This window comes from Lycium ferocissimum, chromosome 8, assembly GCF_029784015.1.
Source record: "Lycium ferocissimum isolate CSIRO_LF1 chromosome 8, AGI_CSIRO_Lferr_CH_V1, whole genome shotgun sequence".
NCBI classification, from domain to species: Eukaryota; Viridiplantae; Streptophyta; class Magnoliopsida; order Solanales; family Solanaceae; genus Lycium; species Lycium ferocissimum.
Window position 1 is genome coordinate 54,389,911 of NC_081349.1, and position 26,279 is coordinate 54,416,189.

The window sequence follows — 26,279 nt, forward strand, 5'->3', positions numbered from 1 at the left end:
GGGAAGGGCTTTGCCCTTATGAGTTAACACTTGGGCCAGGTCTGGCCCTGTTGGGCTGGACTCGGTCCATTTAAAAAAGAGAGGGGTAGCCCGATTCATATATATATATATATATATATATATATATATATATATATGTATGTATAAGGGATAAAAATGCGAATTAATGAGTAGCTAAAAAAAGATTGATTACTAAACAATTTAATTAAAACTAAATAATCAATTAATTTAAAAACACGACTGATTTTCACAAAATATTGGATTTACAAGTATGACCTTAATTGAATTAAAACAATCAATTTTGTTATTTCAATTATGGCCCTATTTGACTAACTAATTGATTACTTCAATTGTAGCCTTAATTAACATATAACAAGCAAGCTACAAATATAACCATAATTAATTATCTAAATTAATTATAGTTAATTTGAGAATTTTCCATATAAATTGATTGTGCAGAAATTAAAATTTGGGGGTAAAAATGATTATTTATTTTAATCAATCAATTTTCTTGAATTAAAATGGGATAAATATTCGCTGATTAATTTCTGATAATTTGGACAATTAAATAAATAACTCATTTCTGGTTGAAATTAGTAAAATGCATCATTAATTGCTGTAAAAATAATTTTCAAATGGTGTATTATAGAAATTATTTTACCAAACACTACGGGTAAAACATTATCTGTATAGTTTATAAAATCATTCTGATTTTCTTAAAAAAAAAAAAAAAAACATAGTTAATATTCAAGTACTTTGAGCAATTAAAATAAATTATGGGAGGTCAAAAATTAGGTGTCAACACATCTTATCCACATGCTGCTTCAGTTCCACATGCTCTATCGGCACTGATGGGCCCCCACTTGGTGCGCCACGACCCCTAGAAGTCTCAATGCCAACATTACCACCAAAATCTTCTGATTGAATATCTTCCCCATCATATGAGAGCTCCTTGGACTCATTTTCAAACTTACTACGATGCTTGGAGGCATGATGAGTATCCTCATCGAATTCTCCTTGGGCTCCTTTCTCAACCTACTAGGAGCCTTCGAGCCATTCTTTGATGTAACCAATACGGTCACGCCTTCCAATTCAATCTTCAATTTATCTATGATGGGATCATCAACCTCATCATCAAATGCCAAGAAGTCTTTCATGTAGTCTTTCTCCAGCTCACACATTGTGGGGATGATGTAAGGGTGCACAACCTATAAATACGCAAAACATTAGCATTTAGTTTATATTTTTGCAAAAATATTGATAATAGACTCCAACTATATACCTGTGAAATTCCCCCTCCAATCCTAAATGGATCACCTTCAGTAAATCGGTCCATTTTTGTGATGTGCCACCTAAGAATCCTAGGAATAGGCAGAGGAATCTCATCTAATTTGCCAGTATACAGTCCAAGTGTCGGAAAAGCTTCATAAGTCCAGACCTATAATGACACAAATAATCGCTAAGTGTAAAAAGAAATAACACATAGTCTATAATCTACTACACCAGTGATTTATAACATGTACCATGAATGCCTAGGGGAAGCCGTAAAGAGCATATGATGGCGTCTTCTTATCAAGGTGGGTTTGGTGGTACCTGGGAACGTCTACCTTGTCCATCAAGTATTCCAAGGTGAGTTCAAAGGATTCTTTTCCCCAAGGATGGCTCTAGAAGAATTCCAAATCATCAGCTATTTTAAACCAATCAAGGTCCACACCTCTGGACACATCTTTGGCTATCAAAATTGTATGGAGAAACCACAAAAGACAACATTTCAACTTTTCTTCTTTATATGATCTAGGCTCTCTTATCACCGACAATAGCTTTTCTGATGTAATCTTCTTGTTTTGAGTAACCTTTGAGTCGAATTCTACCCCGTTCTTAATTGTCCTGTCCTCTCTAGATTGGAAGGGATAGGATCCATAATTTAAATCGGTGATCAACGCAAACTCCTTCAAGCCAAAACACGCAGGCTTGTCGTTCACGAGGAACCACATGACGAAGAAGCATATAGTGGATCATCCGTCCGTTGAAATTGCTGAAGATTTTTGATAGCTTTCTAAAGTAACCAAAACAGGAACGCTTCCACATTTTTCTTAGGTTTTGATCTCTCAACGCCTTGTTAAATTCAACTAACAACGTCAGCCTACTCCTAACAGAAACTTTTGCTGCAAAGGATTCATAATCATCCAGCCAATTGATCAAGCCATACTTTTCAACGTTAATTGTCGTTGCACAATATGGCAAGGACAAAGGATCAACATCTTTAGCAAAGACTAGAGTATTTTGAACCATCCTCAGATACACTCTCAACTCTACTATCAACTCTATCTCTATCAACACTATGCTCATCAATGGGGTCTGAGTAGGACGCACTCCCAGCTTCTGCACTTCTTTTTCTTTTTCTATCTTGGCTAAGTTCTTCACCTCTTCTTTTTTTATCCTTACGATTTGCATTAGAATGAGTTTCAACCATAGCACAAGAACGGGGGATCCTTTTTCCTCCTCTTCCTCTATACCTAGGCATTTATACGATCTATATACAAACAATAGAGACGTTGATCAACCACGATATAAAAATAAGAATAATCGACCAAAAGTCTATTAATAGACCATATATAATTTCAAAAAGCAAAAACAGAAAAATAAAGATCGAAACAAGCAAAATAAGTATAAATAACACACATTTAGATGAAAAAAATGGCAAAACAACAAAGGTTTTGAAAAAAAGTAGATCTTTATGAACACTAATTTTTTATCAAGATCGGGAAAAAAAATCAGGGCAATATGGAGTTCAAAATGCTTAAAATGATCATAAAGGATATTACAAGGTTGAGGAGGGATAAGGAAGTGAGAGTGGAACATGTACTGAGGGAAGGAAATGGATTGGCAGATTTTTTGACTAACTTTGTTTTTTATTTTGCAGGTGAACATCAATTCAATAGTTACCAATCACTTCCAAGGAAAGCAAGACAGATTTTGAATATTGAAAAAGCACATATGCCGTGCATCAGAATCAGGCAAGCCAAAGATCATCAGATTCCAGGAGATTAACACATGAAATAAGGATTTTGTAGGATTTTAAAACTGCAGTAATCAGGCCTAGAACAGATTTAGTAGATTGAATAGAAGGACTTTTGGACAGGTTACAACAAAGGGTATTAATGTGATTACATGCTTATTCTATTGTCACATATCCAAAGGATCTTTTTATACAATCATTCTTGAAGGAAAAGGTCAACATTACATAGGTCTAGATCAAACACAGAAACAGCTGAACATAAGGAATTTACTGAAAGAATTCTATTCCATCCTTGAAGCCTGAATTTTAATTCAATGGACTGTGGATCCATAGCACCTGGTGAGAGCTTAAGGTGTCAACATGGTATCAAGTCAAGGCCAAAGGATTTGCAATAGACAAGCTTTTAGATTTCCTTTAGTTTGGATTCATGTATTTTATTCCTTTTATTTTCTGCATTTTTAGCTTTTGTACAGAACTTTGATTTTTTTTTAATAAAGCAATATCAGGCAATCTGCTTGGTAGTTTTGATTAAAAAAAAAAATGGAGCTCAAAATGCTCCGACAGAGTTGCAGAGTTAAAGAAATTACCTGTTTACGACGATCAAGGTGTATTGGAGCTTGGGGGAGAGGTGGAAGATTGAGAGTTCCAAGTAGAAAGAGAAATGAAGAAGTGAAAGGGACGGATGAGAGAGAGAGAGAGATGGTCTTTGTATATTTTATTACAAGTCACATGGACTTAAGTGTATAACTTAAAACTTTTTAACTTTTTAACATTATGAAAAGTACCCCATTCCCATTTTTCTAAACCCTAATACCGAAAAATAATTGAAAAAGAAATTAAGTGGCCTTATTCCCAATTAAAACTTGAAAGTGGTGTATGCCACAAATCTTCTCTAGAAACGTTCATCTTGTTATCCTAAAAGGTACAGAGTCCTTATGAGGTACAATTAATGTAAAAATTATAAAATGTAGTAAATGAAATTTGGACTTTTACCTTAAAGAGACTTCTTACTAGGGTTGGGCATAAAACATCAAAAATCGAGTTACCAAATCAAACCGGCTATTTCGATTTTTCGATATTCAGTATTTCAGTTTTCGGGAATAAAAGTAAAAAATTCGGTGTTTCGGTATTCGATATTTATAAATATACCGTTCGGTAATTCGGTAAATACCGAATACCAAAATGAATACCAATATAGGCCCATTGTATTAAATTACATAGTTACTAGTCCAGCCCAATAGCCAATAGGCCTACCCATCAGTTCACTTCACACAAATCACACCTAAAAAAATCCCTAATCGAGCTAGACTCACTTCACACCAGTGTTTTAAAAGGCGTTTTTGGGGCGAGCCCTAGGGCGGGGCGTACCAAAAATGCCCCGGGGCGATGGGTCGGGGCGAAAGTCCCGAAAGGCGTACGCCCAAAGAATTTGGGGCGTACGCCCGGGCGTTTGGGGCGAGTTTTTTTTGTTGAGGCGTGTTGGGGCGTAAGCCCAGAAAACTTCTTCAAACTAAAACGAAATTTGTTAAATAAGTCCTTAGTATAATGCCCAAATTCTCAAAAGTCAACATGTAATTACTCAAATGTTTTAAAAAGGAACTGAAACATTAAATTTAAATGTCAAGACCTTTTTTTATTGCTAGAATGCCTAATATATGTTCTTTTCCAATTATTTATCTTGTCTTCTACTATCTCAAAAAAGTAACGAGCAGTCACTTGTACATGTAAGTAGCGTCTAATAGATTGTTCTAGTTAGTTTTTTTGTGGGGGTGGAGCATATATATATATATATATATATATATATATATATATATATATATATATATATATATCACTTATTTATAGTTTTCTTCAATTTTTTATGCTATTTCACCTATTTAAAAGTATTTATTATAATTATATCATTTTATAAAATATTAAAAATTAAAACCCCATGGGGCTTACGCCCCGTGCCTCGGGGCTTACGCCTCACTGAGGCAGACGTAAAACGTCCCGCCTTACGCCCTCGCCTTTTAAAACACTGCTTCACACCTAATGATCTAAAAATTAAAATCCCTAATCGACCTACCACACACACAAAAGCTCTTGTCAGTTGTCCCTCCAATTCTCACTTTTACAATTTCAAGGTACTACATTCCTCCATTGCTCTTGTAAATCTTTACTAATTTAGGTAATCTTTTGATTCAACAGTAAACGGGGCCACTAAGTTTAACAACCAGTTGAAGGAATGACTTGTATTGATAAATTATGTCTTGTTATTTTTTTACTTTTCAGGTTCTCTTCACTGTTATGACTAAATCTTGATGGATGTTGGTGAGCAATAAGCCTTGAATTTCTAGAGCAATGGAGAACTCACTTGAGAATGAGAATGGAGTGACTGGACTGTCATAAGCTTTTAATATTACTTGGTTGTAAACATTAACTTATTTTTCTGTTTAAGACTGAATGTTGAATGTTGCTATTGTTGCATATTCTTTCTTCTCTTTGTTTACTTGTGCAGAGCTAACAATTGTTAAGCCTTGGAATTAATTTTAAGCTGCTTATCTTGAGGTGGTGTAATTATAACTGCATATTCATAATGGATGTTGGACAGTTTTGTGGAGTTATTGTAATTGGAAAGTTTTGTGTGTAACTTGAGTAATTATAGAAGTGCATCATGAAGACATGAACTAGTGCACCAGTGTTTTTGATAATTATAGAAGTGTATCAAAGAATGACGGATCTAAATATGAATGGTATCCGAGGAAAAAAGAAATTGTTGATTACGGGCCTTCTAACCTAAAGCGTAAAGTCGGTTTAGAATGTAGAGACTTGAATTCGTGCTTGATCACTATCCGGTTCGATTAGTCCTTGCATAAGTCTTGTGCTTGAAAGCATTTTTCACTTAGCTAGGTACAATGAAGTGCATTTTTACATCCACTGTTAGGGGTATTACCGTGGATTTCGACTTTAATATGGTATTACCGAATACCGTACCGAACCGAAGTTTGATTTATCGATTACCGAATAACCAAACCGAAGTTTGAAAGTTCGATATTTGGTATCTACTTTCAATTATCAATTACTGAATTCTGAAGCCTAACTTTGAAAATACAAAACCGAATACCGAACTCCCACCCCTACTTCTTGCCTATTGTAACGACCCATTTGGTCGTTATAGTCTTTTCAATATTTTTGCCCGTTCCCGAGCATTGATTAGCTCACTTTGACCCGAAGGGACCGTTGACACGCTTCCCGAGGTGTCTAGACAAGATTCGGGTAACTTTTGGGAAATATAGGCTTTAAGTGAAAAATGTTTGACCCGAAGTTGACTTTAGGGTAAACGGACCCTTTTCGAAATTTCGTCGATTTTGAGAGGTCCGGATGGTCATTTAGTACTTGGGTGTGTATTTGGTTCATTTCCCAATGCACTTGGATGCATTTCGGGACTTGGGTTGGGAAATTAGAATTAAGGCATCGGGGGTTGACTCGGTCAACGAGACCTCCCTTGAGAATTCCGAGGCCACAGGCGCATTCGTAGCACATTTTTATGTGTGTCTATGTGTACGGTATGTGAGCAGATGGTCTCGAGAACTAGTCAAAAAATCGGATCGAATTGTGGAATTTAGGAAGTTTTTGGTGTCCGGTGCCCGCTTTGGCGGCACTTAAAGATCGCGACACCCCCCCCGGCCCCCCCAGATAACCCCCGCCGCTGAAGCGATCCTAGCGTTTTAGGCTTGACCGCTAGGGCGGTCCCAGTACCGCTAAGGCGGGTGATGGGCAGTTAGTAACATTAATAAAGTGATTAAAAGCCCTTAGATCCTCATTATGTCCCATTTCGATATTTGAGCTTGAGGGAACTGTTATTAAGGATATTTGGAGGAGAATCTTGGAGGTAAATCTTGCTTATTTCTTCACTCTTCCTTTAACCATAATCATGTTAGATTCCCCCTTTTCCTTAATAAACCCATGGTGATGGGAGTTGAAAGAGGGTTTTGGAAGAACATTGTCCCTAGGCTTATTAATGATAAATTGGTGATGTTTATGTTAGATATTGAATAATCTAAGCTTATTAATCATTATCTTCCACTTTTAACGTTGAATTTCGGAATCAAAGACTTAGGGTTTATACCCAATTTGGGGGTTTTGCTTGAAATCAGAAATTAGGCTAATCCTTGAGTTAATCTATAATTAGTGGTTGGACTATGATCACCTAGTACTTAATTTGGTATTTTGCTTCCGAATTTCCCGTTTGCCCTTGTGGGCCCGTTTCCCCAATTTCTAGCGTTAGAATTGACCTAATTTGAATTATGACAATATTAGTATCATTCTTCATGATTTCTATTATAGAATTCGATTATGCTTAGACTACTTTGGTTCTGAGGTTCAACGAAAAGGCAAGGCAAATAAGTGAGTTGTTGGTGTTACGGTTCGGCCATCTAGGTAGGTTATGGCTTACCTTTGGTTAGACTTCGTATAGCGAAGCACATATTTAGATTATATTGTCGGAGACAACATGTGAACCTTCGGGTATGAAGTTGGGTTGGATATTGCCTTAGGTTGGGCCCTGTTGAGTGTTGGGACTAGCCACCCCGTTATGTGTGCTTAAATTATTCTATTGTGCTGGTTTGATGCCATGAGTAGTAGATAGATATTAGAATCTATGTTATCGCCTTGATTGGGATAGAATTGACATACCCGTTGTTGGTATTTGTACTTGGATATGTTGTTGGCGTAACCACTGTTGGTACTTGTGATTCGGTTACATTATTGGCATACCCGATATTGGTTTGTGATATTGATGTATTGTTGGCATACCCACTGTTGGTATTGTGATATGATACATTGTTGGCGTACCCCATAGTTGGTACTTGTGATATTGAACTTGATTGTTGATGTTGATACACGCATTCTCACTCATTCATGATGCATAGCCGATACCCGGTGATGATCCGGTATCGTTGATTGAGTAAACTGATATTTTGATAAACTCTTTTACTTGAGAGATTGTGAGAAGGCCGATGTCCGAAGTTCAATCCCGAAATCGTTGATTGTACGAAACTGATATTTGATATACTCTTTTACTTGAGTCATTGTGAGCAGGCCGATGTTTGAAGATCAATTCCGGAATTGTTGATTGTATGAAACTGATATTTGATAAACTCTTTACTTGAGTGATTGTGAGATGGCCGATGTCCGATGATCTATTCCGGCATCGTTGTTGCATGGCCGATTTCGATGATATTTTCGGAATCGTTGTTAGTGCATGGACTCCGCGGGTCCCCCAGGGTGGTGCCGGTGAGAACCCCCCATGGGCAAAGATCAGGGGTCCCGTCTATCTGTTGGGCAAAAATTCGGGACGGGTAACACTTAGACTTCGCGAGTCACGCTGTGTTGTGCTACCGAGACGTCGATATTTTCATCCGGAGTACATGTGTACACCGCATTTGCATGGCATTGCATTGCACTCATACCATTACTGCATTGCATTGCATTGCATTATGACTTGATTTTGATGTTTGGTGTTGTATTGTGATATTGGATTGGGTACCTTCAGACTTGGCACAATTGGGATTAGATGCTCTACGTAGGTGATGACGGATAATTTGAATTGATTGCATTGTCTTATACTTGTTAGTTTCCTTGCTTATCTGCTTTATTTTCTGGGTTGTGTTAGCTATGCTTAGTCGGCCGATGATGCCTACCAGTACTATTGTTTGTACTGACCTGCACTTGCTGCATTCTTTTATGAATGCAAAGTACCAGGTCGGATCCACTTCCATGACCCGTGGCTGATCGACGCTTCAGCTTTCTCTCGAGTTTCCAGGGTGAGCATGGCGTCTGCTGACCTTGAAGACTTTCCTATCATATGTCCTATTTTTCTTTCAGAGACTGAGAAATTTTATGTATTAGTATTCCAGATTGTATTATTCTCCTTAGATGCTCTTATATTACTCAGACTAGACCCTGGGGATGTTTATTGTCATTCCGCTCTTTCTACTACTTATATATAGATATAGCACGAGACTTACGTATTTGTTCTATTCCGCTGTTTAGTTTCATTCTTTCGTGTATTATTCATTGTTGCGTTGAGGGTTCGCTTACCGAGGTGGAAAGGTAAGTGCCCGCACGGCCTAAGCAAAATGGGTCGTGACACCTATAAAGTTAAGAAACTTACTCAGCCCACTTAAAAGTATTATCCCACTATGTTTTGAGTTGTGATTTTCTAATTAAATGCAGTAAAGACGTCTTACCTTGAAGTTTTCAAATATATCACTATGTTTTGTGATTTTTCGATTAGTAGCTTCTTCGATGGACAAACACTTTCTAGTTTTAATGAAATCGAAAATGATCTCAACAAAATGTTTCGATAAATTTTATTACTAGGCTACTAGTTGGGTCCTATATGAAATATAAACTAGTACTCCCTCCAGGAGCGGATCCACCCTTTAGGGTAGGGGTGGCATGACACCCTTTAAATTGATAAATTTTTTATATATCTATGTTGCAATGTGCTTAAACTAGGTTAAATATTTGATCCTGCCACCCCCAGTCGCAAATTAGACAAAGGTGCAATGGCTGGTAGACATAAGTTTGAATCTATCTTTAACATTTCCAACTCCCGTTTTTCTTGTTCTTTTTAGTTCCTTTGTACCAGTAATTCCCTTTTCGGCTCTCTCAATTTTCTATTTATCTTTTTATTAGTTATATTGTCTTTCCTCTATTCTGTTATTTTATCTGTGATCTCGAGCGAGAACACACAAACAGAAACTTCAAAATCCCTTAAATTAAGCATTGTTCTTAATCTCAAATCTGTGAGTATTTAAATCGAAAAACTTGGGTCTCAATGGGAATATTGGATTGAGATCAAATTCAATTTATTTTTATTTCTTATAATTTCTTTTGTTTATTACTCCCTCCGTCCATGTTTACTTGTCTATATTTGACTCGGGACACTTCTAATAAGCAATAAATAAAATGAGAAATGAATTGGAGTACTTAACAATAAGGGTAAAATAGGTATAAAATGATAAATTGTATCTTGATTTTTCAAACTATACAGCTGATAAGTAAAAGTGGACATATATTTTTAGTATAGTGGACAAATAAAAATGAACGGAGGAAGTGTATTATAAAAAATTGAGCTATTCTATAATTGTTAAATTCAATTTAAATCACTTTACTACTTAAATTGTGATGGAAATTTCACAAGCATTGCTTAGAAAAAACATAAAACTTATGATTTGTTTTTGAGAACTGGTAGTTTATCTAATTCTTTATTTACTTATGGTGTGTAATTAACTATTGAAGAGTTTTTCTATTATTTTTCTTATTTTGATTGGTGTGATTCCCTTATTGAAGTTGTTATTTTACTTGTGCAAGTTCATTTTTTAATATACATAAAAGATGCAAGTCCCTTGGTGAAAATGTTGATGCTACCCTGTTGTTAATGGGTGTGATTCCTTGTTTAAGATGTTAATTATGTTTGTTTCTTGATTTTTGAGATGTAATTTTCATATTTGTAAATAAAAAAAAGGCTTATTAAGTTGACCCGAATAAACTAAAAAGAGATGGACTCGACCCAACACGTTCCTAACAAAATATACATTGAAGAAAATTATGGCACCCGGCACCTTCAAATCCTAGATACGTCTCTGACTCCCTCCTTCCCAATTTATGTGATACTTTTCATCGAGAGTCAATTTGACTAAACTTTGAAGCTAAATTGAATAACCTAACTTAATATTTTAAGATTAAAATTTATATATTAGAAACTACATGAAAAAAACTTTTCTCATATCAATTTAGTGAAGAAATACATTTTAAAATGTTGGTCAAAGTCTATGCAGTTTAAATCTCGGAAAGTGGAAAATATCACATAAATTGAGACAGAAGGATTAGAATTCAAATGCCAACAAGGTTTTCGGGCAAATCTAAATCATAAACCAGTAATAGTGATTTTGTAATATAAAACACATAAGCTGAGTAATTTTATTGATATTACAAAATAAAGTAACTTAACTTTCCTCCATAATAATCTTTTTAAATTTGAGTGGCTATTTGAGAAACTAACTCCCTAAAATATACAAATTCTATAATCTTTTTAATACGAACACCATTTGAGAAATTGACCCCCAAAAATACATACAGGAAGTCTCTATGAGGCGTACAATTAATGTAGAATTATAGTAAAATTTAGTAAATGAAACAATACTTTTACACGTGGCGGGCAGGGCCTTTTGTTAAGTAAACTATACGTATATATAATGCCCATAGTTTACTCCTCTAGTTACATTTCATATGACACTACTAGATAGTAGTATTACAATGATAGCTGCTACAAGATCATATTCTTCCAAGAACTTTTCAAGCCACACCTACTCTTTCTAATTCTCTCTCTCTCTCTCTCTTGCATGAACGAAAATTAAAGAGCTAAACCAGAAAGCACGGAAATCATGTTGAGAGATCGGTTAAGAGGTGTTTGTTTCAGGTACGTCATTTCAGAACCATATGAACACATCATTCTTCTTCCTCTTCGACTTTACGATAACATAGATTTTTCCCACCGTGAGAAATTCGTATTATAAAACATCATTTTTCTCACCTCATTTTTACCAAATCAGTTCACATAAAAAACGCATGGTGAAAATAGGTTCTCATTGAAATGATAGGAAACTTTCTAATATTTTCGTGTAAAGACACTTACTATTTAGATTTTTTTTCCACCGACATTTAGTGAAAATAGCTGCTGAATATTTTTAAGTTAAAACTTTCAATGGTAAAATAGTGATTTTTAGTGGTGATTCTAGCAAAAGCCAGTGATTAGCTGACTTAATCATGTCTCGGCTAAGGGCCGACTCCACTACTTAAGATAGTTCTATGACCTGGCTTCTTTCTTGTTCTTGAACCAGTTATGTCGGTTTGCTGAACCTGACTTTACTTTGATGCATTGGCGAGCAATAATAAAAAATGAAGCTGATGTCATTTTTGAGGTCATCTCCTAGCAGCTCAAAGCGCTCCAATTATAGCCGGCACTTTGATGACATGCCGGAGGCAGAAACATCATCGGAGCATGTTGGTGGTGCAGTGTTGCCGATTTTCCTCAACAATTTACAGAGAAACAACGATCACGACAACTTGGTTGAGGTCACCCTAGAACTGGATGATAATTCCTTAGTTTTGTGTAGCGTAAAACCAAGTCCAGACCACAACAACACCAAAATTTCTGCTGAAAAAGAAGAAAATTCTCTCAGTGGACTTCTGTCAAGATTCCCGTGGATGAGATCACCACAGAGGGATGATCAGATGACGACTAATTTATCGACACGAGAGGAGATGAAATCAAGATTGGAGCTGGTGAGGAATAAATCGAGTGCTCAGAGAGCGCTTGGAGGGTTGAGATTCATAAGTAAGACCACTAAAGCATCTGAAACTAAGAATGATCTTTGGGGAAAAGTTGAGAGTCGCTTCAATGCTTTGGCAAAGGATGGTTTGCTCGCTAGAGAAGATTTCGGTGAATGCGTTGGTAGGTACATTCAATTTTCTCTATTCATCTGCTATCTTTATCTCGGGCCCTGGCGGCGAATTCACAACTCACATTAATTATAAGAGGCTACTTTTTTTTTTTTGGTGTCTCACCAAAAGTGCACACAAGTGGTCCAATCAATACGCGTTTGGGTTTAACAGTTTTGAGTTAAGTTTCACAAAATTAGTATCAGTTATTTAACCTTCTAACCACTCTCTCCTCAGGTATTTTCTAAAGTAATGACACCTCTTTATATACGGAAAAAATTAATTAGCTTCGACCTTCATATTTTACGTTTTATAATCATAACATATATAAATATCATGATATGTTTTAAATAAATAGTACTATAATACTTCCTCCGTTTCAATTTATGTGAACCCATTTGATTGGGTACGGATATTTAAGAAAGAATGAAGACTTTTAAAACTTATGATTCAAAATAAGTCTTAAATATTTATATGACTGTAAATCATTTCATAAAGTGAATTTGTTTTCAAATTAGAATAGAGGTCATTTATTTTGACACGAACTAAAAAGGAAATAGGGTTATATAAACTGAAACAGAAGGAGTATTTTTTATTACACGTGGCAGGTTCATACATGTGTTTTATCTTGGACTTGGAGTGTATGTCATTAGAATTTACTCTCTCTCTCAACGTACGTGACACGTTTTTCTTTTTATTTATTTCCAAAACGAATTATATTTATTAATATTAACTTCAAAATTGTCATTAGCATAATGAAATGTGCGAACGAAATTTCTATTGCATACTCTAAACCACAAATTTCAAAAAAAATATAAATTTAAATTTCGTATCCCAATCATGCACCTTCACATAAATTGGGACGGATAAAATATATATTTATATTACATTTGTAAATATAGACGTGTTACAATGGCGGTGTATGTGTAGGAATGGCAGATACAAAAGAGTTTGCCGTGGGAGTATTTGATGCATTGGTACGAAGGCGACGACAAAACATGGCAAAGATAAGCAAAACAGAGCTACACGAATTCTGGTTGCAGATTTCTGACCAAAGCTTTCATGCCAGACTTCAGATTTTCTTTGACATGTGTGTCTCTCTGACTCTCTTAATTCTATGCTTTTTTCGGTTTTCCATTGTCTTCTTCTTCCCCAGTTTTTACTGCTTGTTTCAAAAAAGACTGGAATAATAAAAATGGAAAACAAGAATCCCAAAAGTAAGAATAGCTAAAAGTAAAAATATTACTCCGCCATCCTAATTTATGTGATATAATTTATTTGATTAGGTACGGAGTTTAAGAAAGAAAGATTTTTGAAACTTATAATCTAAATCAAGTCATATATATTTTTGTAGCTATAAATCAATCAAGCCATAGATGTTTGTGTGGCTATAAATCATTTCATTAAGGGTAAAAGGGAAAGTTTTAACTTAAATTATTTCTAAATATAGAAATGTATCATTCTTTTTGAGACAGATTAAAAACAATATATCACATAAATTGAGACAGAGAGAGTACTAGTACTATATACTACGATTGTATAAGGCTCAAGTTATTTGGGAATGAGGCGCCGCTATTACTTTCTTTGTCTCAAATTACTTATCGTGATTATTAAAAATAGTTAATTTCAAATTATTTATTATTTTAGAAGTTTAAGGTATAATTAATTATTTTTTTATTTTATCTTTAGTAAAATTTTATTATTAATAGAGATGACACATAAATAGAATATTCTCACTTTTTTATGCTTTTTCGATTTTCAATTGTCCTCTTCTTCCCCAGTTTTTAATATTTGTTTGAAAGTATGCATTCGGCTGGCATAACACGAAAGCTTTATCGGCCTCTTCTGTCAAATAATAAATTAGATTTACTTCTTTTTACGTACGTACATTGAATTCTAGGCTAGCTGTAGTGTAATGAGTAATTTGTTTCAGACCATCTGATACGTTCATAATCCCTTCTTTCAAACTATGGGAGAAAACGGGCAAAGTACAATTAATAGATAATTAAATCAGATTATCCTGGCAAATGCATTGGGAGGATGTGTGCGCGTGTGGTTGAGTGATAAAATGGGGTGAGAACGTACATCAATAAACTACTCCCTCCGTTCCAATACGAATGTGTTTTGACTTGACATGAAGTTTAAAAAAGAAATAAATTTTTTTAAAATTTATGGTCTAAAATGAGTAATAGATATTTGTGTTTTTCATTAAGGATAAAATGTGTATTTTAAAATTAAATGTTACTAAATATAAAAAGATATAATTTTTTTTGAAACAAATTAAAAAGGAAAGAGCATCACAGGAATCAAGCTGCAGGGAGTATGATTTAGTGATAATCACGTTTGTGAAAGACTCATGTCATGTATACTAAACGCTACTAGAGTCGTTTTACTGGCTATAGGGGGGTAATTATTGCATCTTTCATGTTACAAATTTGACTTAATATACACGCTTACGCTGTAGGTCAACATCGAAATTAATTATTGTATCTTTCATGTTACAAATCTGACTTTGATATACACGATTACCTATTGCTATCGATCAAATTATATACTGTGAGTACACATAAGTGCTGAGGATTGAAGATTACATATAGCGCCTTGACTACGCGCTTATTTGTTGAATTCCAATGACTGTCCTCTTCTTAATAACTCCCACTTACTTTTTAGGGTCTAAAGTCTAGACACTTACTATCCTATATTATATCCTATTAAAACGAGAAAAATTGCAACTTTTGATACCCTTATGTATAGTTTCGAGTATCTATGTTTTAATTTTAAATTATTGCTGAATTAATCAAATTTAATTTAACTTTAAAGATTAATCAAGTTAATTCTTGAAAAGCACAAAGCGTCCCATAAATTGAGACAGGTGAAATATTTAATTTTCAATTATCTCAAACATTTCAATTGATGACGATGTAAATATTCATATTTTCATTGTAGGGCTGATAGCAATGGAGATGGAAGAATCATGAAAGAAGAAGTTCAAGAGGTAAGATTATCATTAGTTGAACTTTCTCAATCAAAACATATATGGTAAACTACGAAAAGAAAAAACAAGTGGAGTGGTTCACTTTTGGTCAGACTACATACTATTTGACTAATTCACGTCAAATAATTGAAAAGAATAAAACCTTGTTCGTCAATCTTCCAATAATTGCGATGGTTAGAAGACTCTGTAAGGGGTCGTTTGGTAGCTGGTTTGAAGATGAGTTATGTAGATATTAAATCCTATATGACTAATATCATCTTTAGTAGCTTGTTAGACGGTAAGTTATTCATGTATAAAATTAACACAGTGTTTGGCTTGCAATGCAATTTAGAAACCCGCATAACTAATATATGTATAATTTATGATGGGATTTATATATTATTTTATGCATTATAGAAGATGGGATAACTAATAATGTATATGAATAACTAAACCCTGTATAAAATAATACATAAATTCCCTCATAGCTAATCCTTGTATTACTAATACCTGCATAACTCTAACCAACTACCAAACGACTCTTATGTGCTTGCCATGTACATTATTTCATAAACAATTTAATTTGTATCTAGCGATAAGAGTAAAAAACAAACTCAAAAAAGTTACTACTATAACTGTATACAATATGAGTGAAAAACTAATCCTAGAATTAAGTTTTGAGTTACGTTTATATTTTGTTCAGTTGAAGGTTATCACTATTCCCGGGATAAAAACCAAACAAACTTTAAATTTAATTCCAAACTAAATCCTGAGATATCCACCTTATCCCATCAAACTTGATGTTATTTTATCCCACCTGAGAGGTGGAATAAATTAGTCCAAGGATAATAATCTCGGGAGTATAATCCAAAATAACTTAGTCTGCGAACCAAACGACTTAATAAAGATGCAGTCGAGCATGTTAAAATTCATTACATTGTCAGATTATTCCTAATTTCTTTTTTTTTTTTTTTTTGTTCCTTCACCAGCTGATAACGCTGAGCGCTTCAGCAAATAATCTCACCAGATTGAAGGAAAGTGCAGCAGAGTATGCTTCTTTGATAATGGAGGAATTAGACCCAGAAGGTCTTGGTTACATTGAGGTATCTATATCTTGTTCCTCAGCCTTGCAAATTGCAATATTAGGAAGGGACTCAAAAATTACAACATTTTGGAATTTATGTGGTCATTCGGGGAAAATTCGGTCCTCATTTCCAAAGAGTATTTAAGCTTAGGATACTAAGTCATTGAACAAGCTTAGGATACTAAGTCATTGAACAAAAAGTCTTACTGCACCCACAATTTCTTTGTATTTATTTAGGACAAAAAGGTCAAGATCATGTATGAATGTGTGGTATATACATTTTAGATTACTATCACAATATATATCTTGAGAAAAAGATAGTTCTACAAAAAGGAAAAAAAAAAGAAGAAAAAGAACAAGATAGTTGCCCCTACTACCAATAATATACATAATGCCTCCAAGCAAGAGAAAAATATCTTCTTAACTTTCTCCAACTTTCTAACAAATGAATCAACACTCTCCTTTCCTCTCTAGTCATCGCTTAAATATTTCGCTTGAGATACAGTCTAAGTAGGGCAAAGGTGTAAATATACCTCTCAACTTTGCGATTTGGAGCAGCTATACCCCTCATTACAAAAGTGGTGTATATATACCTCTATCGTTACAAAATGGTGCAAATATACCCCTGCCGTTACAAAATGGTGCAAATATACCTTTTAGCTGACAGGATTTAAAAAAAAATATCATTTAAGTTATTTTTAATTAAAAAAATGGCGCGTGACTTTAAAAAAAAAAGCCTACTCCGTTTTTTGAGTAGACATACTTTTCTAAAGCCACATAGTAATTTTTTTTCTGGTAGGTCAAGTCTGATTCATTTAAAAAGACTTATTTTTTAAAAGTACGGAGATATTTTTTTTAAACGAACCAGACCGACACACTAGAAAAAAAATTGCCATGTGGCTTTAGAAAAATATGTCTACTAAAAAAAAATAGGTAGACTTTTTTAAAAAAATCATGTGGCATTTTTTTTAATTAAAAATAACCTAAATGATTTTAAAAAAAAAAACAAAAACAAAAAAAAATCCCGTCAGCGAAAAGGATATATTTGCACCATTTTGTAACGGCAGGGGTATACATACACCACTTTTGTAACAACTGGTATATCTGTTCTAAATCGCAAAGTTGAGAGGTATATTTGCACCTTTGGCCATCTAAGTATAATACATTTTTAAGCTTAAACAACATCACAATATAATGGTTTTTCTTGAAATATCTTTTAATGATCATATAACCTATGAGAAGACAAAATCAAGCATCAGCACCACAGAAAAGTGTGTTAAAATAGTTCATGTAGCAACACTTTTTTGGTTAGAACTGCTAGTGACATAATCCCCATATGTGTCTTTTCCTTCAGTTATGGCAGTTGGAAACACTTCTTCTACAAAGGGACAACTACATGAGCTACAGTAGGCCTTTAAGCACAACGAGTGTCAATCGGAGTCCAAACTTAGGAACCAGCAAGGCCAACATAATAAAGAAAGCAAGTTCTGCCCTCAAATGCCTTGTCTTAGAGAACTGGCATAGAGGCTTGATTCTGCTGCTATGGTTGTTGGCTATGATTGGACTTTTCACTTGGAAATTCATGGAGTATAGGCAAATGGCAGCATTTCAAGTAATGGGTTACTGTTTAGCTACAGCTAAAGGGGCTGCAGAGACGCTCAAGTTTAACATGGCACTAATCCTTTTACCAGTTTGTCGAAACATATTAACTAGGTTACGTTCAACAAGAGCCAGGATACTTATTCCATTTGATGACAATATCAATTTTCACAAGGTAAACACAGCATACCTGAAATTTTCTTCTGAATTTGTCAGTAGTATCATATTCTTCTTAACTACGGCAATGACTTGGCAGATTATTGCACATGCCATAGCTGTTGGCATAATACTTCATGCAGCCAACCATTTAGCATGTGATTTTCCCCATCTGGTTAACTCATCGCCAGAAAAATTTGCACTCATAGCTTCTGATTTTGACAAGTTGAAGCCAAGTTACAGAAGTCTTTTGACTGGTGTTGAGGGCATCACTGGTATTTCTATGGTAATTTTAATGACCATAGCCTTCATACTGGCAACACGACGCTTCAGGAGGAGCATACTGAAGTTGCCACCTCCTCTGAACCGATTGACAGGCTTTAACGCATTTTGGTATTCTCATCACCTTCTGGCATTGGTCTATATATTGCTACTACTACATGGAACATTCCTATTCTTTGTCCACAAATGGTATCAGAAAACGGTAACGACTATGACTATAATTAGTACAAACCGAGCATTAATTTGGTTTACGTTTATCCATGATTATATATATGCTAACAATGTATCACCAATAACTATCGCAGACATGGATGTACATCTCCGTTCCCTTAATCCTCTACATTGCAGAGAGGAGTTTGAGAACATGGCGTTCAGAAGACTATGCAGTTAAGATCTTGAAGGTAAGTTGCTAATGAGGCCTTCACCTCTAGCAAACTAAGGGCAAGAAACTGATATGTGTTGGTAAATAGATGGCGTTTTCGTTAATTACACTTGTATTCTTGGGACAGTACAAGCAACTAGCTCCTAAAGAAAACTGTAAAACCACCTAAGTATATAGGGAGAGGAAGATCAAGAACAAAGTAGGAGGAAACAAATAAAGAATTGATTTTCGGACCTTACAGGTTTCTGTACTTCCAGGAGATGTCTTGAGCTTGATCATGTCAAAACCAGCTGGCTTCAAATACAAGAGCGGGCAGTATATATTCCTGCAGTGCCCAACAATATCCTCGTTTGAGTGGTAGGAACGGTTGTTTCACATGCAAGCTGATTACGTTCCCAACAGCATTAAACATATACTTCAATTTTTCTCCAGGCATCCATTTTCTATAACATCAGCACCAGGAGATGACTACCTCAGTGTTTACATCCGGATTGTAGGTGACTGGACAAAAGAACTTAAGAGGGTATTCACAGAGGATCAGAGTCCAGCATGTGTAGTTGGCCGAGCAAAGTTTGAAGAACATGAAAATGTTGATCAAAGAGGGTAACTTTACCAGCACTTCTGACCAGTCAAACCTACATCATGATTTCCTTTTTAAGGTCTAAAAATGCTATCTACCCACGCAGTTTACCTCGATTGCTAGTTGATGGACCATATGGTGCTCCAGCACAGGACTATCAAAATTATGATGTCTTGCTTCTTGTAGGACTTGGTATTGGAGCTACACCTTTTATAAGTATCCTAAAGGATCTATTGAACAATACAAGAGCACATGAAAACGTGGTAAATCTTACTTCATCATAACTTCAAAAAGCAATAGCGTTAGGCTCCAAGTAAATATCTTACATCCATGATGCTGTTTCAGGATTCGAATACTGAGACCAGTGCATCAGATGATGGCTGGACAAGTTTTGTTTCTTCAAGCACAGCATCAAGTGTAAACAAGAAATCACAAAGGACAAGAACTGCACAATTTTATTGGGTTACCAGAGAACCTGGATCCTTAGAGTGGTTCAAAGGAGTGATGAATGAAGTTGCAGAGATGGATCACAAGGTACACATACTTCTTGATAGATTCCCTTAAATTGCCCACCCCTCTTCACTCCTAATTGGAATTTTAGTATTTACCATTTAGTTGCCAATCAACTCAGTTATGTTGTATTCTGGTGATGGAACAGGGTCAGGTAGAGATGCATAATTATCTCACGAGTGTTTACGAAGAGGGTGATGCCAGATCAGCTCTCATCACCCTGGTCCAGGCACTTAATCATGCAAAACATGGCGTTGACATCCTGTCTGGCACTAGGGTATGATTCATTACTACCCTCACTCAGAGCTTCTCAAAGAGAAATGTAAAAGAAAATTCTTTTTTATTTTTGACAAGTAAATGAAAAAGAAAATAAAAGGTGTTTCACTTAGCTTAATGACTGAATTCCAGCCCCCCAAAGAATAAGGTTTTACTACAAGAAAGCTGCCATACTTTCAACCATAAAACAGAAGAAAGTAAGAGTGCAATTAAGCAGTACTGACATTAAACTAATTCTACTGCAGGTAAGGACACATTTTGCGCGGCCCAAATGGATTGAAGTTTTCAAGAGAATAGCTATGAAACATCCCTATTCAACAGTAGGTAAAGAATTTCTACAATCTTAATTATGATAAGTTATTAAGCACCAGCAGTTCTGCTTCCTACATTATTTTGCGAGCTCACTTCTAGAGCTAATGGTAAATTCAGCAAAATGAGACACCTCCAAAACAAACAAAAAGGACGACGAAATTTCTATATAAAGAAAGAAGTGGACTGGAGAGTTTACCTCATTCCGATGAATATCATCACATAGTAGAGGCTAATAACTAATATCAAAGATTATATACAAGCTTGAAGAAGAATCTAAAAAATGCAGCAGTATTTGCTATATCCAAAGAACAAGATGGTCGTTGATTAGATGAAGACAGAGTGGACATAATTCTACAATGAAAAAACACATCAATCTTAAGTTTCTTTAGAGAGGACCTAAAGGCATAGGCCAGTTATTACAGAGGTCATGAATAGTAACTTCTTTGTACTTCAAGAAGTATAAAAACAATTAGATCAACTAACACCAGAAAGTATTTAGCTAGTTGAAGCATTTAAAAGGTGGAACATCCAACCAGGAACTTCCCAGTTTCTGTTGAATATTCAGGAAGAAAAGAGAATGAATAGAACAGAAAGACAAATGAACCAAAAGTTAAAATAAAAAATGCAAAATGAAAGTGGAGATTCAAAATAATCAAGGTAGATTCACTAACAAAATGATATGCAGGAGTCTTCTTCTGCGGGATGCCTGCCTTGGCAAAGGAGTTGAAGAAGTTATCACAAGAATTAACTTCCAAGACATCCACGCGTTTCGAATTCCACAAGGAGTACTTCTGATATTAGAATTTTCACTTACGAGCCAAGTGGTGTTTTTCCCTTTCCATTTTGTAATTATTTATGTGATGCATGTACATGTATACATCGATTCAGAAATGTAAATGCATGTATCATACAAGATACTATGCCGAAAGAGAGTTTTCTCAATAGAAAATTGTAAATGTTCATTAAAGCAATTATTTAACAGAAATACATAAGAGCAATATTATTGTACCATAGTGCACATCTTATGAGCTAAAAAGCATGGCATGTCAAGAATGGCCAATCAAATTCTCAGAGCATTTGCAATGATCAAAGCTGCAATTTTTAGGACAGTCAGAAAGAGGGGCTAGAGAAACAGCAATAGGATGGGTTTATGTTTTACATTCCTCAAAGAAAAGTCCAATGACATATCAAAAATTACAAGGAAGATCCTTATTAAAAACTACGAGCCTGTTTGGCCAAGCTTATTTTTAAAAGTGTTTTTTTTTCAAAAGTACTTTTCAAAAACGTACTTCTGGCAAAAAACAGTTTGTGTTCGGTCAATTAATTTTAAAAGCACTTTTGAGCAAAGAAGAAGTAGTATTTGGTCAAGCTTTTAAAAAGTGCTTCTAAGTGTATTTTTCTCAAAGTACTTTTACAAAACAGTGCTTTTAGGCAAAAGCTATTTTTTTAGCTTTTGAAAAACTGTTTCTGCTACTCTCCAGAAGCACTTATTTTCTCTCAAAAGCTTGGACAAACACGTCACTTTTTAAAAAATAAACACTTATTGATAAAAAAATAAGTAATTTTGGGGAAATTAAACTTGGCCAAACAGGCTAATACATATGGAAGAGAGCAGTCAAAAGGGAAAAGCACAGAGGAAAATATTTTAAGAGACCGAACAAACCATCAGAATTTTCTGATTTTCTGAACTTCCATGAAGAATAAAAAAAAAAAAAAACACTCAAGTAGTTTGTGTTATCTTTTTTTTTTAATATAATAATGGTAGTGTTTGGGGATTGCGCACCTTAACTATTCCACTGGGTACCTACTACCTTCCACCAGCACAGGTATCAAGTAACTCTCCCCATCAAGACTTATGCTGATGAGACGAAATCATCTACTCCCTCTATCCCAAAAAATGACATTTTTCTAAATTTAGTAATAATTTAACTTCAAACTTCTCATTTTACACTTGATGGTATGATTTATAGCCACTAAAATTTCTATGACTTATTTTAGACTACAAGTTTCAAAAGTCTTTCTTTTTCTCTTAAAACTCTGTGCCTAATCAAACACCTTCACATAAATTGAGACGAGGAAATAATAGTTTGTATTATCTTAAAAAATCAATACATCTTTTTTTAATAAGAAAAAGAAAGTCAATGTACTCTTCTTATATTATATTCTTTGATCAACAAACAAAACAACTAAGCCTCAGCCGGGGTCCATTTCTTCATTTAAGTTCATGTCATATCATCATAATAAATAAATAGAAGTGCAAAATACGTTAAAAATGTATATAAATAATACTAATACTAATAAATTAAAAAAAGTTTCATACGAGTCTAAAACCTAACCTCAACTAGTAGCTATCACCTAGATGGATCTTTTTCTTCCATTGTACCCTATCTTTGATCAGCAAACATTCAGACCAAAAAAATTATGCAACACAGAAAATCAGTATCATCACATTTGGGCATTTGGCATGCATAATTGAAAATAGAATCACAAGCTACCTAATCAAAAAAAAAAAAAAAAAAAAAAAGAGAATCATAAACTCTAAATATCATAAAGTTATTCGTCCTTCAGTCTCCTGAGAAGTTTGGAAGCCCATCGATGCACCCTACGCTTCAGTGTATAGCCAACAAATACTCCAGCAACAAAACAAATGGCACAGAGTTTTGAGCAGGTCCACAGTGATATCACTTGTCTGTAGAAAAGGGTGTACAGATCCATAAGAAAATCACAGCATTTTCATTACTATCTACTATCTTTTCCAACAAGACACTAAGAAAATTGATCATAAGGGAGGAGGCTCAGATATAGGGAAGATTAGTTAGATGGAAACAAACCTTCTGATATTGCTAATAAAAGATTTAAAAAGTTTGATCAGCTAAATGCAAAGATGACCATAAATAAGATGTATGATACCAACCAAACTTGAATATACATTTCTCAAAAGAACTAATACCAAACTTGATTATGCCTCTCATATTGATTTTTTTTTTTTTTTTTTAATCGAGTACCCCTATCGCTCTCTCCCTATGTTCATACATATAATCAATCATATTAACAACCTCAAACCTAAACTAGTTGGGGATAGCAATATGAACCTCAATTTATCAAAAATAACAACTTATTGGCTTTTATTCGAACAACTTCCAAAGGACCAGTTTATTCAATAGAGAAGTTGCTTGTGCTGCTAAGAGGGAGCACGTACCCAATGGAATAGTTGAGGTCGGCCAAGTTGGCTCAGACACCACCATCGTCAGAAGGAAAAAAAAAAGGTGGCTTGTGATTTTTTAAGTTTTGACCATGTGATGTTTTTCATATCTCCGAACACTTTTCCTCTTACCTCAAAATGATATTTTAGAGTTTGAACTCCATGCCATTTTTCTTGGGTCAAGTTGGGCAGGTTGGGAAACGACTCATTGTTTAGCGCAACTGATCAGCCCATCATAGCCCAAGTAAACCTTGGGAAGGTCAGTAATATGCTCATTTATTGATTTCCCCATTTTAACTCGCCGAAGTTCAGCTCAATCTGCTTATTTCCCACTCCTAACCATCAGTGTAATTTCTCGATCATATACAATCTCTTAACAATTAAAATGCACCAAAAACCTTAACTTACAGTCTTCCAACCCTACAGCACGGGAACCATATTCGTTTGAACCGAATCCAATGCAAAAAAGACGGTTTTTCAATTTGCACTAATCAAAAGCGAATTAAGGCAATTTCAGTACCCCAAACTCCATAAGATTCTCCGTTAATGCGTTAAAGATTTAACAACCTCAACCGAGCAAATTCATAGTGGCAAAGACTTCACAGTCTATGTTCCTCAATTCATCTAAACTCTCACAACTAGGAGTATCTGATTCTGCAAAGATAGTCTTCCTTGCAAAATGACTTTCAGTTGGTGTGTACTTGGTATGAATCATATAATATCTCTCTCCTTGTTTTACATGACACCATTATTATTTGCCAATTTGGAGAGTTAAAAAAGTCATGTTACTATAGTATTCTAAATACTTTTTATAGTATATCTTAAGTTTTAGCAAAGTTGTGACTTACACAACTTTGTATGCAGTATCTAAGATGTAAGCAACCATGTCCGAATTGAAACCAAAGTTTACATGGTTTGACCTCGTACTCATAATCCCTTTTTTGGGGGAAGGAGGGGGTATTATTGCTAAAAGTTCCAACTAAAGTATATATATCAAGTTATGGGCACACTTAGTGCCGCCATGCTCCATCTGCTTGTGGGATCCAAGGCTCAATTTTCACAAAAACCTCTCACGATAAGCATACGAGAAACTTAGGACCCGTTTGGCCATAAAAATTACTCCCTCCGTTTCAAATTGTTTGTCTTGCCTTCTGTTTAAAAAAGAATGTCTCTTTTCTAATTTGACAACTCTTTAATTTCAACTTTCCAAATGACATGTTTAAGACCACAAGACTAAAGAGCATTTTTGTACATTCTACATATCTTTAGTTTAAGATTCAAAAGTCTTCTTTACTTTATTAAACCCCGCCCCAAGTCAAAACCAGACAAACAAATTAAAACGGAGGTAGCACTTTTTTCCCGGAACACTTTATTTGAAAAACATTGTTTGTCCATCAAAATTCCAAATCCAACTTAAAGTTGTATTTCAAATTTGGAAAACAGCTTATAACTTGTTTTTCCAACTGACTTTTCTCTGTTGCAGTTATATTTAAGTACATTCTTCTTTGCAAAAGGTAACTGGTAAAGTTGCTACCATGTGACCTGGAGGTCACAGGCAGAAATGCAAGGTAAGGCTGATAGTCTTCCAACCTCTTTCCCGGACAAGCGCATAGCGGGAGCTTACTGCACGGGCTGCCATTTTTTTATTCTTTGCAAAAAGCATAACCGAACACAACTCCATAAATTCCAAAGTGAAAAATCTTTGGAATTTATAGCCAAACGCCAACTTAAAAGTATGGAAAGAGAGGAAAATTAAGGGGGAAAATACCTGGGAGAGCGAGCAAGCAAGAGTTGAGACTGGTCAACTGATGAAACAGAAGCAGAGCCAGTTGATTTTGAGGTTGAATTATCAAGAAAAGAAGAAATAGAGGTTAAGCTACTATTTCCATCCTGTGATATCCCACTACGAAAAACCTTCTGCAACCCCTCCATAAAATTGAGATATTGGGTTTGAGAGTAATAACCAAATTGTTGACCAATTTAGCTTTTCCCCTTCAACTCTTTTTAGGGTTTTAGGACAAGGACCAGAGAGTTAAAGAGGAAGGAGGGTCGGGTGTTCAAGCTTGTTTAGCTTTTTTTCTTTCTTTTGTTTTTGGTTTAAACGTTTGATTAGTTTTTGGGCCTAGTCATGTTCTAAGTATTTAGTAGTTACTCTATATCTATCTATTTATCTTTTTTTTTTTTTTTAATTATATAGGGTAGGGGAAAGAGATTACAATATGGGGATTCGAACCTTCACCAACAAGATGAGAGTTCAGAAAATCAACTAACTGAGCTACTAGATTCCTACTTGCATTTATTTATCTATCTATCTATACTATTTTAAAAGCATGAATATAAATATTGGTTGACCAAAATAGCCTTAAAATATTGAACGGCTTTTATACCCTCTAAAGATAAATTAAGTCTTA

At 34.9% G+C, this 26,279-nt stretch overlaps 2 protein-coding genes and 1 long non-coding RNA gene across 5 annotated transcripts; 2 read left to right on the forward strand and 1 right to left on the reverse strand.

The window, feature by feature from the left end:
• Positions 1-4,456: 4,456 nt before the first annotated feature.
• Positions 4,457-5,566, forward strand: LOC132067047 (uncharacterized). Its single transcript, XR_009416996.1, has 2 exons — positions 4,457-5,145; positions 5,294-5,566. It is a non-coding gene; the product is annotated as an uncharacterized LOC132067047 (long non-coding RNA).
• Positions 5,567-11,167: 5,601 nt separating this feature from the next.
• On the forward strand, positions 11,168-21,674 carry LOC132068745 (respiratory burst oxidase homolog protein E-like). Of its 3 annotated transcripts, none has more exons than XM_059462436.1 (15): positions 11,168-11,489; positions 11,911-12,524; positions 13,442-13,601; positions 15,458-15,506; positions 16,475-16,588; positions 17,924-18,343; positions 18,425-18,808; positions 18,912-19,007; positions 19,230-19,345; positions 19,421-19,591; positions 19,675-19,831; positions 19,914-20,102; positions 20,227-20,355; positions 20,600-20,674; positions 21,352-21,674. In XM_059462436.1, exons 2-15 carry the CDS (start codon positions 11,969-11,971, stop codon positions 21,391-21,393), a joined length of 2,658 nt encoding a protein of 885 aa, XP_059318419.1. In that variant the 5' UTR covers positions 11,168-11,489; positions 11,911-11,968; the 3' UTR covers positions 21,394-21,674. The 3 variants fall into 3 exon arrangements, with proteins under 3 accessions (XP_059318419.1, XP_059318418.1, XP_059318417.1); XM_059462435.1 differs by having other exon boundaries at positions 19,675-19,828; positions 20,600-20,678; XM_059462434.1 differs by having other exon boundaries at positions 11,169-11,489; positions 20,600-20,678.
• Positions 21,675-22,928: 1,254 nt separating this feature from the next.
• Positions 22,929-25,960, reverse strand: LOC132068746 (uncharacterized). Its single transcript, XM_059462437.1, has 2 exons — positions 25,637-25,960; positions 22,929-23,355 (listed from the first exon to the last, which is right to left on the reverse strand). The coding sequence occupies exons 1-2, from the start codon at positions 25,798-25,800 to the stop codon at positions 23,220-23,222; spliced, it is 300 nt and encodes a 99-aa protein (XP_059318420.1). The 5' UTR covers positions 25,801-25,960; the 3' UTR covers positions 22,929-23,219.
• Between the last annotated feature and the right edge of the window lie 319 nt (positions 25,961-26,279).

Excerpts from the sequence above, each read along its gene's own strand:
- LOC132068745 (XM_059462434.1), top strand. The coding sequence starts at position 11,969 with ATGAAGCTGATGTCATTTTTGAGGTCATCTCCTAGCAGCTCAAAGCGC. Across the intron at positions 18,344-18,424 it reads ACAATATCAATTTTCACAAG|ATTATTGCACATGCCATAGC; the intron begins GTAAACACAGCA and ends ATGACTTGGCAG. Across the intron at positions 19,346-19,420 it reads ACAATATCCTCGTTTGAGTG|GCATCCATTTTCTATAACAT; the intron begins GTAGGAACGGTT and ends ATTTTTCTCCAG.
- LOC132068746 (XM_059462437.1), bottom strand. The coding sequence starts at position 25,800 with ATGGAGGGGTTGCAGAAGGTTTTTCGTAGTGGGATATCACAGGATGGA. Across the intron at positions 23,356-25,636 it reads TTGCTTGCTCGCTCTCCCAG|ACAAGTGATATCACTGTGGA; the intron begins GTATTTTCCCCC and ends CCTTTTCTACAG.